The 13,864-nt window shown below is 43.7% G+C and overlaps 1 protein-coding gene across 1 annotated transcript in view; it reads left to right on the forward strand.

Annotated features, from left to right (window-relative positions):
- LOC144753957 (E3 ubiquitin-protein ligase TRIM39-like) overlaps positions 1-13,864 on the forward strand; it is a 382,422-nt gene that overhangs the window by 318,892 nt on the left and 49,666 nt on the right. Inside the window, exons 6-9 of the mRNA XM_078641478.1 lie at positions 4,408-4,428; positions 4,516-4,542; positions 10,922-10,942; positions 11,036-11,062. Coding sequence (XP_078497604.1) covers positions 4,408-4,428; positions 4,516-4,542; positions 10,922-10,942; positions 11,036-11,062 — 96 coding nt within the window. The remainder of the gene's footprint in view (positions 1-4,407; positions 4,429-4,515; positions 4,543-10,921; positions 10,943-11,035; positions 11,063-13,864) is intronic.

A 13,864-nucleotide genomic window follows, 5' to 3' on the forward strand; every position in this document is an offset into this window, starting at 1 on the left:
TGCCTGTATTAGGGGGGTAAGAGATTGGACCAAAGGGGGAATAGACGGGAGTTGCTGAAGAATATTCTGGATTTTTTTATCGAAATACGTAGCCAACTTGTCACAGTAGTTGTCTGCGAGGACAGTTGAGCATGTGGGCTCTGGAGTTTTCAAGAGTAGTTTTACAATACGGAAGGTCTCCCTCGACGAGCAGGAAGCAGCATTAATTTTCTCTTGGAAAAAGACTGTTTGGGCATTTTTCAAGGCTTTTTTGTAGTTGAGGATGGCCGCTCTATATTCTTTCTTGCTATTAGGGTCGAAGTCCTTCCGCCACGTTCTTTCAGCTCTTTTGCATAGCTTCAGCAGGCGGGTTTCCTGAGTAAACCATGGGGAGGAAGTCTTTTTGCGGGATGAGCGACAGGGTTTATTTGGAAGGATGGTATTGAGGGAGTTCTCAATCCAAAGAGAGAACTCCGCGTCCGCTATTACGGGATCGGTGACATGGCCAGGCTTGGAGAGATCGAGGGCCTGCTCCCATTTTTTTGGGTCTAATTTTGCCCAGGGGCGAGCCAATCTACCGGGAGGTTGAATGGGAGGAGGGTTGGTCGGAATCTCCCATCTAAAGGGAATAAGCATGTGGTCTGACCAAGGTAGAGGGATCGGGGTGTTTGTTATCAGGGTATCGATGTTACAGAAAATGGGATCGAGTAAGTGTCCACGATTGTGCGTGGATTGATAGCTCTGAAGATGGAGGTGGTGGGTGGCGAGGTCTAGGAGCAGCTCGGAAGCAGTATTATCATCCCTATTGTCGAGGTGGATATTGAGATCCCCTAAAATTAGCAAGTTAGACAGGGTACTCGTCATGGCTGTGGAGACTTCCACAAGAGAGCTGCAGAATTGACCCAGGGCACCTGGAAGGCGATAAATGAGTTACATGGGGACAATTGAATGCTAAAATGTACATTTTCACAGTCAAGTAGAGGACTATCCTGGAATCTGCATGAGAGCTGTTCCTTATGGATAATCGCTATCCCTCCTCCCTTTCCCTTGACTCGGTCCAGATGTTGCATAAGGTAACCCTGCGGCAGCGCCTGAACCACATCATAGTCTGAGTTTGGGGTGAGCCAAGTCTCAGTGAGGAATAAGATCTCGAGTTGCTCTTGTTCTAGGAGCATGACGATTTCATGACTGTGTTTTGGCAGAGATCTGCAGTTTAACAGGGCCATCTTAATGATGGTCCGAGGCGTTTGACTTTTCATTACTGGAGTGAGTTGAAATGCGCAGTGAGGGCAATGGGTAGAAGAGCTCTCACCGTTAAAGATAGTCGTGCAGAAAGACTTGAGGGGCTGGTTCAATTGAAGTAGGGCGTCTCTGGAGTATGATAACGTAGGTTGGGTAGAAAGTTCCAGGGTGCCTGACCCTAGGCCCGTCCTGGCGCGGACGGGCGCAGACGGGCTTGCCTTAGCCGCGCCTTCAGCGCGCTAACAGCGCGCCGCCTGCGCACGTCCACTGCGCATCCACCAGAGGCACATATTTATTGTCCCGAAGAGGTTAGGGGGGGCGTGGCCTCAAAAGGGGGCGTGGCCTCGTTGCACGCCGGCAATGGCGTCAGCAAGTGCTTGTTTGTTTGGGTCCGACAGCGTTAAAATCCGCTGCGCGGGAACCAGGAATTAAATTTCTGTGCCAGGAATGTTGCCAAGGTAAGATAAGTTTAAAAATACAGGTTATTCAGAAGTGACATTCAAATTTTTAAAAAACGTGTAACGCTCCCGGCTTTCCGCCTCAGGAGTACAGATTCCTGTGGGGGGGGGGCCTTTGCGGTTCAGTCGAAGAGCCAGGTCTTGAGGTCCATCCTGAATTGAGACAGCAATGGTGATAGCCTGAGGTGCATGACTTTAGTATAATCAAACAACTCTCCTAATATTCAGTGTTTGTAACAATCTTTCCACTGGAAAGCAAAGGTTTTTAAGAGAAATCGATCTGAGAAATAGTCTGGAATGCATAGAAATATGAGACAATATTTGATTGACAAGTTGAATGGGTTCTCACGACCATCCTGTTTGAATGGAGAACAATGAGCAGTTCATGCAAACGTATGACTTGTATCTCCCTATAGCTGCAGGCTGAGAGGATAATTACTAAGAAAGCTGCTTTGCATAATAGATGCTGAAAAGAAGCATGGCCTGATCTAAAGGGGCCTGAGGTTCCCTAGAAATGGTAGTACTGCCTCTTGGTGGCATGTGATTGGTGTTCTTCTACACACACTAGAAGCAGAACCTCTCACATCTGAAGGCATACAAAGTGCCAGTGGACCGATTTTATGCCCCTTTAAATATATCCTAGCAATCTTGCAGCAGTGGTCCTAATGTAAGAGTTCAGAAACACTGCTACCAAGCTCAATGATCATAGGTGTGATGTGAAGCCTCAGGACCTGAGGATGTCTGAAATTATTGTTCATGTTTCTGAAAAGATAATTGTTTTTCATAAATGATATCTTTCTTTTTCTCTGCTGTGCTGATACCACCACCACGCATTTTGAAAAGGTATATCGTGCTAAGTGCAGAGGGAATTTAATTGGTAATGCTTCCTTGCGATCAGGATGGGGAAGTGTCTCCTGTAGAGCAAATCCAATCCTGCTGATAAAGTTGGAAATGTATTTGGTGTAGTTAACGTATTTAATAACACAAAGTAATGTGAATATATTCCTTTGCATTTTGATTAGTGTCACTTTCATGCTTTTTGCAGAAGAATTGTGATCTCTGCCTGAAAAAGTATCTATCTATTGTTATGCGCTGCCACCTAGTAAGATTAGTGGGGATACTTTCTGCTTTTGGGGCAGAATATTTATGTGGAGAAATCGTTTGATTGGTGCACCCCTAGATTTTTGCCCCATCTGTTTTTGCTGACTGTAGAAATCTGTGCACTTTACTGCTGCTAACCAGTGATAAAGTACCTCTGCTACTCCTTTCAACGTCGTAAAATTGGTACACCCCTAATTGGCATATTCAATTTACCTATAACTCATGAATATGTTGCAAAGTGTACCCAGGGCCTGTAAGTCAGAAAGTTAAATGTCACTAGTGGACTGCAGCACCTATTGTGCCATCCACTAGAATGACAGTGTAAAACATGGCTTCTGGCCTGCCATTGTGGCCTGACTGTAGCAGTTTAAACACTACAGATTGACCTGTACAAATAACCCCTTTTGACAGATTAGGACCCCCTTTTAAATATTATGTCCTCCTTATTGAGGAGTAGAGCGCCGTAAGGCAGAGTGGATGGTATTTAAAATTAGGACTGGTAGACGTTTAATGTTAACCATGTCTATACAATGACTAGCCCCCAAAAGCTGTTATCATTGTAGCAAGACTTATCTGTTCCATAGAGAAACACTGAAATTCACCAATATATTTATTAATGCTATTTGTGTCTAAAAAAAGCAGCTAGAAAAGTCAGGTTTCTAATAACTATTAAAGAAAATGTACTTTTGCAAAGTTACCTTTTCCCTGCATAAAGTTTCTAAAAGCTAATTTGCATTAGTCTTCAGCTGCAGCACTCAAAGCGCTCCAGTTCTGAAGAGTCATGAAAACTGCTCCCAGATCAGAGACAAAGTCCTTGGGTGTGGGGAGGTGTTGTTGTTCCTTTGAAAGGATGCCCAGTTACTCTGGTCCCAGGGTACTGTTTTAGTAGCCTTTGAATTCAACTCTTTCACTCATAATGAATTCTAAATTGGGATATTTTGTGCTTTGCCAGTCAGTTTTTATTGCTTTTTTTTAAGACTCCAATAGTATTACCAATGTTATCTAGTACATACGTTTAACTTGAACCTACTATTTTTGTGAACTAACCTAGTGTGTTTATAGAATTAACATGCTTGAGGTGGTCATTATATGGGGATTATTAAGGTAGTCAATCACAGTGAATACTATAAATAGTAGTTCAATATAAGAGGGAGAAAAATTGAGACTTAAAGTAATATTGTGCTGTTATGTGCTAGCCATACCGGTACGTCTTGCACTTTAAAGAGGATAGACTCATCAACAGCCCACAACCAATGGAGGAAATAAACACCTTGTCTGCCTCCTACTGACGCTCATATTATAGGGTCAGCAGCAACAAAGGGGTCATAAAAGATGGCTGTTTTTATTTTTTCAAATGTTGCTGTTGACTTTGTGAATAACAAATGATTTTTCTATCTGCAAGTTCTTTGCAAACCACAATATAGCTATGCCCTGGTGCACCTTTAATTGAGTTAATGGGAACACCCACTGTCTAAGCATCTAACTATACCCACTCTGTGGAGACTGACAGATTGAACTTCTAAATGTGTAAATTGTAGTTAACTGAAAAGGTAAAAGATATATTGAAAAAACTATTAGATAATTTGGGATCTAATCCACCATGTTCTGTTTTTTTTATTTATTACAGAAGCATTTCCTGCAGAACTAGGTAAGTTTGATAAAGTATATGGAATATTTTCATGTATTTTATTTACTTTATCTAATTTTACTTACCCTCTCTTTTTCTTACATTTAGACAGAAGATACATCAAACCTGGTGAATGTGAGTAATATCCATGTACTCTGTTATGCTGTAGTACTTGGGAAGACAGTACCACATGGGGCTTCAAAGGAGTTATGTGCTGGTATTACCTAAACTCATTGAGCACTTACAGCTTTGTGCTCTAGGACTCTTTTGTTTTCTGAGAGTTAATCAGCTAGGGGTACTAAAGTGATGTGCTTGCTGGCTGAATTGTTTAGTTATCCGGTATAAGGTTTGATGTCTCTTCAATAGTGTCGGAATTGGATCTTTGTCCATGAGCTACCAAAGCAATGCTGCTGTTTTAGTTTTTATATTCAACTTTTCCTGTTACCAGTCAGGGAATACACAAAATTCTAGTAATGGAAAATAATTGACACCCGGTATGGTCAGTGGATAACTTTGTTAATCAGACGTTAGATTAAAACAATTACAGATTGGTATACGAAAAGGAAAAAGGAATAGAGATTGGTTACAGGATTTCATATAGACAGATTACTTACCCAAGCTAATATGCTCTGGGTTTTTAAGATTGGCAGATCAGTCTGCATCCTCCAGCCCTGGGTTAGTGTTTGTTCTGAAGCTCAGACACTAGTTTAAAGAAAATGCATCTTGTAAAGGAATATTGGCTTATGAATGAACACAGCCAAACATATCAGAGAGCGCTTTGAGTCTCTTGGTGAGTATAATCCTCCACCGTTTGGTAACAGCACACCATGTCCTTCACATTCCATGGCTTGACCAAGCTTAGTCAGCCTGCATGCAGGCAGTTGTGTCTGCAGAGGCCAAACGAGTCTATGACCAAGGGTACAAGCCACATCCTGAAAGAAGGTATGGGAAAAGTTTCCAATGCTTTATTTGAAGGTAAGAAAACAGGAAAGTATCTAATGGCATTTATTTACTAAAAGCTTATTGAGATGTGTGAGCAGAACTGCCAATCGCTTCATTGTTGGTAAGCTTGCCTCATTAACACACACTGTGGTGGACAGGGGTTAAAAAATCATTGGATTTAAAGCAGACTTTCAAAGTCTTATCCCCACTCCGGTCCATTCATGTGAACCATGATGGTCCCAAACAAAGAATAATGCCTCTGAGTTCATCATGGAAATTAGTTGTTTATACTGAAAACAGACCCCTCTTTGGGATGGCTGACCTGCTATCACTTCCATGCTTCTCTGGTGTGGCAAAGAAATTGACAACTGAAGAATCCTTCAGAACTGCAAAAGATTCAGTTGAAGTGCTGCTGCCACCAAGCCAGCCGCATGGTGGTAGGTCTGCTGTAAGCTAAATAACCACCACCTCCATTCCCTGGAAACTCCCAATGTTTACATAAATAGACGAAACATCACTCTGTTGCCCTATGTACATTTAATTTTAAACATAGAAAAGATGAAACAGGTACTTTGATTACTTAGTCTTTTAAAGTGAAAACTGTCACTACAGGACTTCTGCTTCCACTACGGCGAGATTTTGGGTCATTGTTTGATGAGGGTAAAACCCTACTCCAGTAACAACCATAATCCTTGTCAGGGTGAAACACAAAAAGACAATTAATCCTTGCTTAACCCTCTGGTAGCTTGGCACAAAAGCAGTCAGTCTTAAATTAGAGACAATGAGTAAAGTATTTATGCACCACTCAAACAGTAATAAAGCGAGAACTCTACACCACACCAATGTATACAAATCGAGTAAAATTTAATAAACGATTTGAAATTAAAACGACAAAAATCCAATCAGAAGAGCCGAAGATATGTAATTTTATATATTTAGGAATTTATCGTGGCTAAAAGAACAAAGCGCTAGTCGAGGTCGTCTGGTCTTGCAGGACAGGGGAAAAGTCACAAGTTCAGGCCAACCACAACGGAGATCGGGCCGGATACTGGGTCCAGGTTAGTTCAGCTGATAAAGTTACCTTCTCAAAGTCTGGTTCGCGCATTTGCAAGCAGAGCGTTGCAGATGGTTGAGGCTGTAGCAATAAGGTCCTCTTAGGCATTGCTGGAACTTTATGTTAGCGTCCACCTCAGGCTGTCAATGCTGTAGTGCAAACTGCTGATTTCACATTGCAGTTGAGCGCTGTATCGGGAAGGGTCGAGTTTATGAGAACTTCTCGTTGGTGGTCATGCAGGTGGTAACATCTTGGTGTGAACGAGCCCAAAACGTCAAGATTTCTCACTCTGATACCAACCAAGGGCCCAAGACCTGGGTAGGCACTATATCGCCATATCAGGGGCTCAGTCTTGCTTAGGCCAGCAGGGCTCAGACAGACCCATAGCAGGTGCAGGCAGGTCCAGTGCAGCAGGTCAGCTGGGCATGCACAGGCCTGCAGCTCGGCCTCCTCAACTGTAGGTCCCTCCCTAAGCACTCTCACGAAATCAACCTTTTGATATATGACCATGCCATCGATATACTGTTCCTTACGGAAACGTGGATCACCCCCTGCTCTGTCTCTGACATTGTCAACGCTCTTCCGCCTGGCTACCAAATGCACACCCAGAATAGACCCCTCGGCAGAGGAGGTGGCCTGGCAATAATCTATAAAGATCAATTCTCTTGCAGAACCAACGACGGTAATATAGATAACTGTGAAAGCTGCCACTTTACCTTACAGATATCCCCTGTATCCTCCCTCTCTGGTTTACTGATATACCGTCCGCCGGGACCCCCAGCCAAATTCCCCTGCGCTCTTGCTGACACAGTCATCCAGATGGCAACCACTACTCCTAATTTTTTAATCCTGGGGGACCTGAACCTCCACCTACTTGACCCCAAGGATATAATTGTCTCTGATATTCTCCTCGACCTCATGCCCTATGACATCCGACTAGTGAACTCAGAGCCCACCCATGAAAAAGGACATCTCCTTGACCCCATCTTCACCAACATCCTTGACCTCAAAACCCACACTCCCCTTCCCCTTCCATGGACCGACCATTTCTTTATACCCATTCATTGGTATGTCCCTGTCCCACCCATCCTTCCGCCAAAATCGGGTCACCGATCGGCGTTGGCACAAACTTTCGCCAGAAGAATGGACCACCACTCTTAGGGCCGCTCTTCCCCCCCCGGCCTCCGACCCAGTTACTGCGGACAGTCAGTTCAACACCTGGCTTACTCATTCACTGGACGATCTCCTCCCTAAAACTACCAGTTTAAAACGAGTCAAAAGAGTGAACCCGGCCCCCTGGTACACTCCCGATCTCAACCTTTTACGTAAGGAGTGCAAAAGAACAGAACGCTTGTGGAGAAGGGATAAATCCACAAGTAAAAAAGCTGCTTTTCGCACCTCCCTACAAAACTACAAACTGGCCCTTCGCAATGCCAAAAGCACTTTTTATGATGAAAGGATAAAAAACTCCTCCTGTTCTGCCAGGGAAACCTTCATCATTTTAAAGGAATTACTCAAAGCCCCAGAGCCACGACTTGAGAAACTTCCAGACCCACAAACCTCGGAAGAGAAATGCCTCAATTTAGCCAAATTCTTCGATGAGAAAATTCCAAAAATTCTCACCTCCCTACCATCTGTCGACCTCAGTCTCAACAATGAGAGCTATGCCAATCAGGACCCAGGCATTCCCCACCTAAATTCCCTTGGCCCAGTAACTATCGAAGAGGTTACAACGACGCTAGCTACAATCAAAAGCGGCTCCCCCAGTGACCCGGTGTCCCTCCGTATTCTAAAAAAAGTGTCCCCTACGATCGCCCCACCCCTCACGGACCTTATCAATTCATCACTGCTCCAGGGAATAGTCCCCCCCCAGCTGGAAATCGGCTGTTGTCAAGGCGCTCCTCAAAAAACCTTCACATGACCCCCTTGACTTGGCCAATTATAGGCCAATCTCCCTCCTCCCTGGAATCAGTAAAATTACTGAAAAGCTAGTCAACAAAAAGCTATCGCAGTTCCTCGAGTCCAACAACTTGCTCAGGAACTCGCAAACTGGATTCCGCCCAGGTCAGGGCACAGACATCGCCCTGCTCGCAGCAGTGGAGGGGGCCAGAATCATCCTGGACGCAGGAGGATCAGTGGCAGTGATCCTCCTGGACCTCAGTGCGGCCTTCGACACTGTTAACCACCGGGTCTTAATCCAGCGACTTAAAAACATCGGTGTGGATGGTACTGCCCTTGCTTGGCTCGCATCATTTCTAGACCACCGCTCCTTCCAGGTTTGGGAGAACGACTCCCGCTCCCCCGTAAACCCCCTCCAATGTGGAGTGCCCCAGGGCTCGTCGCTTAGCCCGACATTGTTTAATGTCTACATGTCCACACTGGAGGAGGTGGTCATCCCGTTCGGAGTCAAAATCATCAGCTACGCGGATGACACGCAATTAGTGGTGTCTCTGTCCCATCCCAACCAGGAACCATCTAACCTCTACAGCTGTCTTTCAGAAATCCAGGGATGGATGAATTGTTCGTCACTGAAACTCAACGGATCAAAAACAGATATCCTAATCCTTGGCCAAAAGGGGACCTACCTTCCCCCCAACATCTGGCCCCCCTGTCTGGGTGAACCTCCAGCCCCCAAAGCTGAGATCAAAAGCCTTGGTATCTGGTTAGAAAAAGATCTGTCCTTCAAGACCCAGGCCAAGAAAACCACTGGGATTTGCTTCGGGCTGCTTAAATCCATCAGGAAAATCTTGCCCCTGCTCCCTCCCGCCTCCCAGAAACTGCTCATCCATGGCCTCATCCTCTCAAGGCTGGACTATAGCAATGCCATATATCTTGGGGTCCCCGAAGCAACCTTCAATAAATTGCAAAGGATCCAGAACGCCGCGGCTCGGATCCTTACCAACACTCCGGCCAGATCATCGGCCAGACCAGCTCTGAAGTATCTCCACTGGCTCCCAGTGAGAGAGCGAGTAGAATTCAAGGCTCTCTGCCTGTCCCATAAACTCCTGCAGGACAAAGGTCCCCCCATCCTCAAGAAATTCATCAGGCCCTACAAAGCCGCAAGATCCCTTCGCTCTGACCACAAACACCTTATTACTACTTTCAGAGTGAAGAGGGCACGCACTGGCGGACGGTGTTTTTCGGTGTGGAATGCCCCCCCCCCCCCCCAACTTAGGATGGAGCCAGATTACCTCCGGTTCAGAAAATCTCTGAAAACCCACCTCTTCCCTTGATCACCTCCCTTACATTATCCTCTTCATTGTCCGGATCTCAGCGCTGGGATGCTTACGGGTTACTACGCGGTTTACAAAACCTTAAATAAATAAACAGGCGTTTGCAAAGAAGCCTCTGTAGCATGTTAAGTCTCTGTAGCTCTGAGCAGGTCAGTCAGTTGACCCTTGGAGTCTCTTCAGGGAGCTTGGGATGAAGGAAGCAGGTCCAATCTTTCATAACTGATATATAATCTGATTTTACTATTAAAAATGGTTTAAAATTACAAATAATAAATAAACTTGCCACCCACTAAAGTAGTCCTTTAAAACATGTCTTAGATCATCAAGCCTTTTGCCATGGCTTAACCTTCCTTTTTATTACATATAAGTTTTGTATGTCCTGGTAGAGAAATCTTTTATATTTATTATCTTATTAAATTGAATAAGTGCTAACTTTTGATTGGGAACCGGTAAGAAAGTCAAGTTTGGTGGACATTATAAAATACATATAGTAATCAATGTCACAACTCGGTGTTGTGAGGAAAATTAGAAAATGTGTAAAATAATCAAGGTCACAACTCCTTGTTGTGAGAAATTTTCAACAATGCGTGAAGTAATCAATGTGAGAGAAAGGGACAAAGGTGAGCTTCAATTATAAAGCAATAGGAGAGGTGGCAATCTATCAGGAAATTAGGCAATGAAAAAGGCCAGAAAAAAGACTCAAGTGAGACAAGGGGCCTACATTTTAGATATGTTGCCTTCTTCGTGTAGCAATAGTTCCGACCTGCTAATATGAGACAAACCTCTATCAAGTAAACAGAGTAGTAACCAGAGGTGTGGAATTAGTAGTCTATCTACTCTGAATCAACGAGATAAAATAGATTAGTCAACTGCACGAGAAATTATGGAAACCGCACCAATGTGATTGCTCACCAGAGTGATATTGACTAGCATCCCCCCCTCCCTCAACCCCCCCTCTCCCAAGGTGGAGTGTCTAATACTTGTAGTACCTACTCCTCACCCTGTACTGTAAGGATTTGGAGGATGCAAGAACTTCTGGGATTCATCTTTCCCTTGGGAATCTGGTTCATCACCCCTGGATGCTCAATAGTAAGATAGTTGGTGAGGGGAGGAAAAATGGGACGAATGAGGGCTACATAGATTAATAGGATGAGGAGTAACAATTTGGGGGAATGGTGAGATTTGATGGCAGTAGGATTGTTTCAATTTATAGGAGGACAAGTAAGAATGGACTGGTATGATTTGGGATCTAATTTATCAATTATTTTTTTCTTTTTAAATACAGCTACTTTTCCTGCACAACGGGGTAAGTTTAATAAATATTAATAAATGGTTTTGTAACCTAATTACCATTGTTGAATTTCATTTTACTATTCCTCCATTTTCTTCTTACTTTCAGAGTGGACGTACATTAGAAGCTGTGCAAGTGAGTAAAAATCTTTCATATTGACAGTAACAAACTCTTAACCTTGGATGGAGTCTCCCAGAAATTTAGAGTTACTGGAAGGGCAATGACAATGTGGACGAGGCACATAACACCGTGGGAGAGTATAAAAACCATCTGGGCTCATAGAAAATGATGAGGAAGTGTTTAGACTCATTTGGAGCCAACTAATGTAACACTTATGACATAAAGTGCCCCGGGAGACCAAAGCTGTTCCCTCGGGAAGGAACCACCCCAGCCACCACAGCATTGCAGCCAATGGCAACAGATGCAATACTTGCCACAAACCAGTTCAAACAAGCATTGGCATAGCAGGTAGTTTTCGCCTATGCAAGAGCTATTGGCTTTGCCAATGTGTTTTAGCCATGTTGTACACCAGTGCGGCTGCTGTTCAGCAGGGTTAGAGCTTGTGGCATGGAGAAGAATGGCATATATTGGATTGGCATAGAGTGGTGTAATGGCATAGTGTTGTAGAGTGGCATAGAGTGGAGTGGCAGAGAATCGAGTGTCTTGGAGTAGTGTAGAGCGGCGTAGCGTGAAGGGGTGTAGAGTTGAGTAGAGGGGCATAGTGTTGTGCCAGAGTACAGTAGAGTGGAGTATAATGTTTTGCAAGGGCATAGAGTAAAGTGTTGTAGAGTGGGGTAGAGTGTCGTAGAGTTGAGTGGCATAGAGTAGAGTGTAGTAGTTGTGGCATGGGTTGGCATAGAGTGGACTGTCATGGAGGGTTTTAAAGAGTTTCGTGGAGTTGCACAAAATGGCTTAAAGTTGAGCAGAGTGTTGCCTCTAGAGTGGAGAGGAGGGTTGCAGAGTGGAGTAGATTTTTGTGTTGTAGAACAAGCCACCTCCAAAAATATGCTTTATAAATAGTCAAGAATCTGATCTGACAACACAACAATATATTGTATTGGAATTATCTATCTTTCTTTTATTTATTTAAAGTTCATAAACCTAATTTGAAAACAATGATTTGAGCTTTGATACCCTGACAATCTAAAACTCACGCAATTAGACTTCTTTCATACCCTAAACATCATTCTTAATCAGTGAAGCCCATTAAAACCTCATAAGTTCAGCCTTATTGAACGCCAAAGAAAAGAAGAAAGTCTATAAAAGTCTCCTAACATTATTAATCACAACTGGATAATGCCCCATCATCCACGTATGTCTTTAGACCCAAAATTGCATTTATAATTCTATTCCAACATCTATTCAAAATATTTCATTAATTTCATATGTATACATCACAATACAATAATGAAGGTCAGGAAGAACATGTTTCACAGTAAAGCTTTGCTTCGGTGTGAATCTCCGATGCCGACGCGCATTTCATTTGCAGTCACATATTGTTCATTGTGGTAACATTTTGTGGCTATATACATTTACATTTTATTAAGTAATGTACCTTGGTCCTGATCCTGAGCAGTACCAATTTTGTTAAACCCCCGCCCAAACCTATTTTTTCACTTTCTCTCTCTCCGTCCTCCCACGAAACATTGTGCTCTCACTACAACTCTGCTAGTGCACGTCAATCCTAGTCAATGGTCAATACAGACAATTAATTATTATACTCAAAACTGTTCCACTGCCTCACAGAGGACCCTAACTTTATCTCTACCACATATTCACTTTCCTGCAAAACAAAGCAGCATATGCAAAAACAGCAGATACTGGAGATACAAAAAGCACTATTTTAAACACTGGGACAATTGTCCTATGTTTGATATGGCCTGTTTGTGAGGAGGATATTTGAGATGTCATGTGTCTGTGAGAAGGATGTTTGAGCCGCCCTGTGTGTGGGGAGGATGTTTGAGATTCCCTTTTTGTGAGAAGGATCTTTGCACTGCTACTGCCAGGCTTTGATTGTTCTTAATGGGAGGGAAGAGTGAATAGGAGCTGCCACTGGTGTACCCTTTCCTCTGCAAGGAGCACATATTGCTGCTGCTGATTGACATTCTTCCTTGCACTGCTGGTCACTGTGCTGTGTGATGGAGGATTGTACCTCCTGGTGGCTCTGCTATTGGGGGGTGGGGATGCACTTCTGCTCATTCTGCAGGACCTGTTCTGTGTGGCTTGCCTGCACGATTTATGGTTTTACTAGACCTTCTGAGTGTTTATTATACAAATGCTAAAGTTGATTGCATTGTCATCACTTCTTTTTTCTGTGAGCATAGGGGAGAGGGTATGAACTCCTGATTTGTGTACTCCTTATGCCATTAGGGAGACTTTTAGTCAGTTTTGATCTTTCATCCAAATAGGGAACTTATGTTGGGACTTATTGACTCATACTTTTAGTGGGGAAAATTAAACTGCAAATCCCGGCATTCTTCCGATTGTTGGATGAAAAACCATGGCTGTCTGAAAGGTCACCCTCATGAAGTGGGCCAGTTAACAGCTCTGAAACTGTGAAAGTTGTTTTTTTATGCACAAAGCCAGAGATGTGCTGTTGAATAGTTAATTGACAAGTGTTTCAACAGCACCACCCCAACACTCTCTCTCTTTGGATAAGTGACCCTTGGGGGTGTTTGTCCTGCTGCTTTCACTGGACTTTCCAAGTGAGGGAGGACCCATGTGGGCCTGTAAAGTGCTACTTACCTCCTTCAGAAAATGGAGCTTTCAGTGAGCAAGCTCTAGTGGAAATTCAAAAGGCAGCACCTACGTGGCCCCTTGTGGAGAGAACTTGGCAGACAGATGGCTGGCTTGGACATCGCACTCTGTTTCTTAAAATCAGCTAACGGAATTGTGTTAAAACATGCCAACCTTTGTTAAACCAGAGAGGAACAAAAC

Source organism: Lissotriton helveticus, chromosome 5_1 (assembly GCF_964261635.1).
Source record: "Lissotriton helveticus chromosome 5_1, aLisHel1.1, whole genome shotgun sequence".
Taxonomy (NCBI): domain Eukaryota; kingdom Metazoa; phylum Chordata; class Amphibia; order Caudata; family Salamandridae; genus Lissotriton; species Lissotriton helveticus.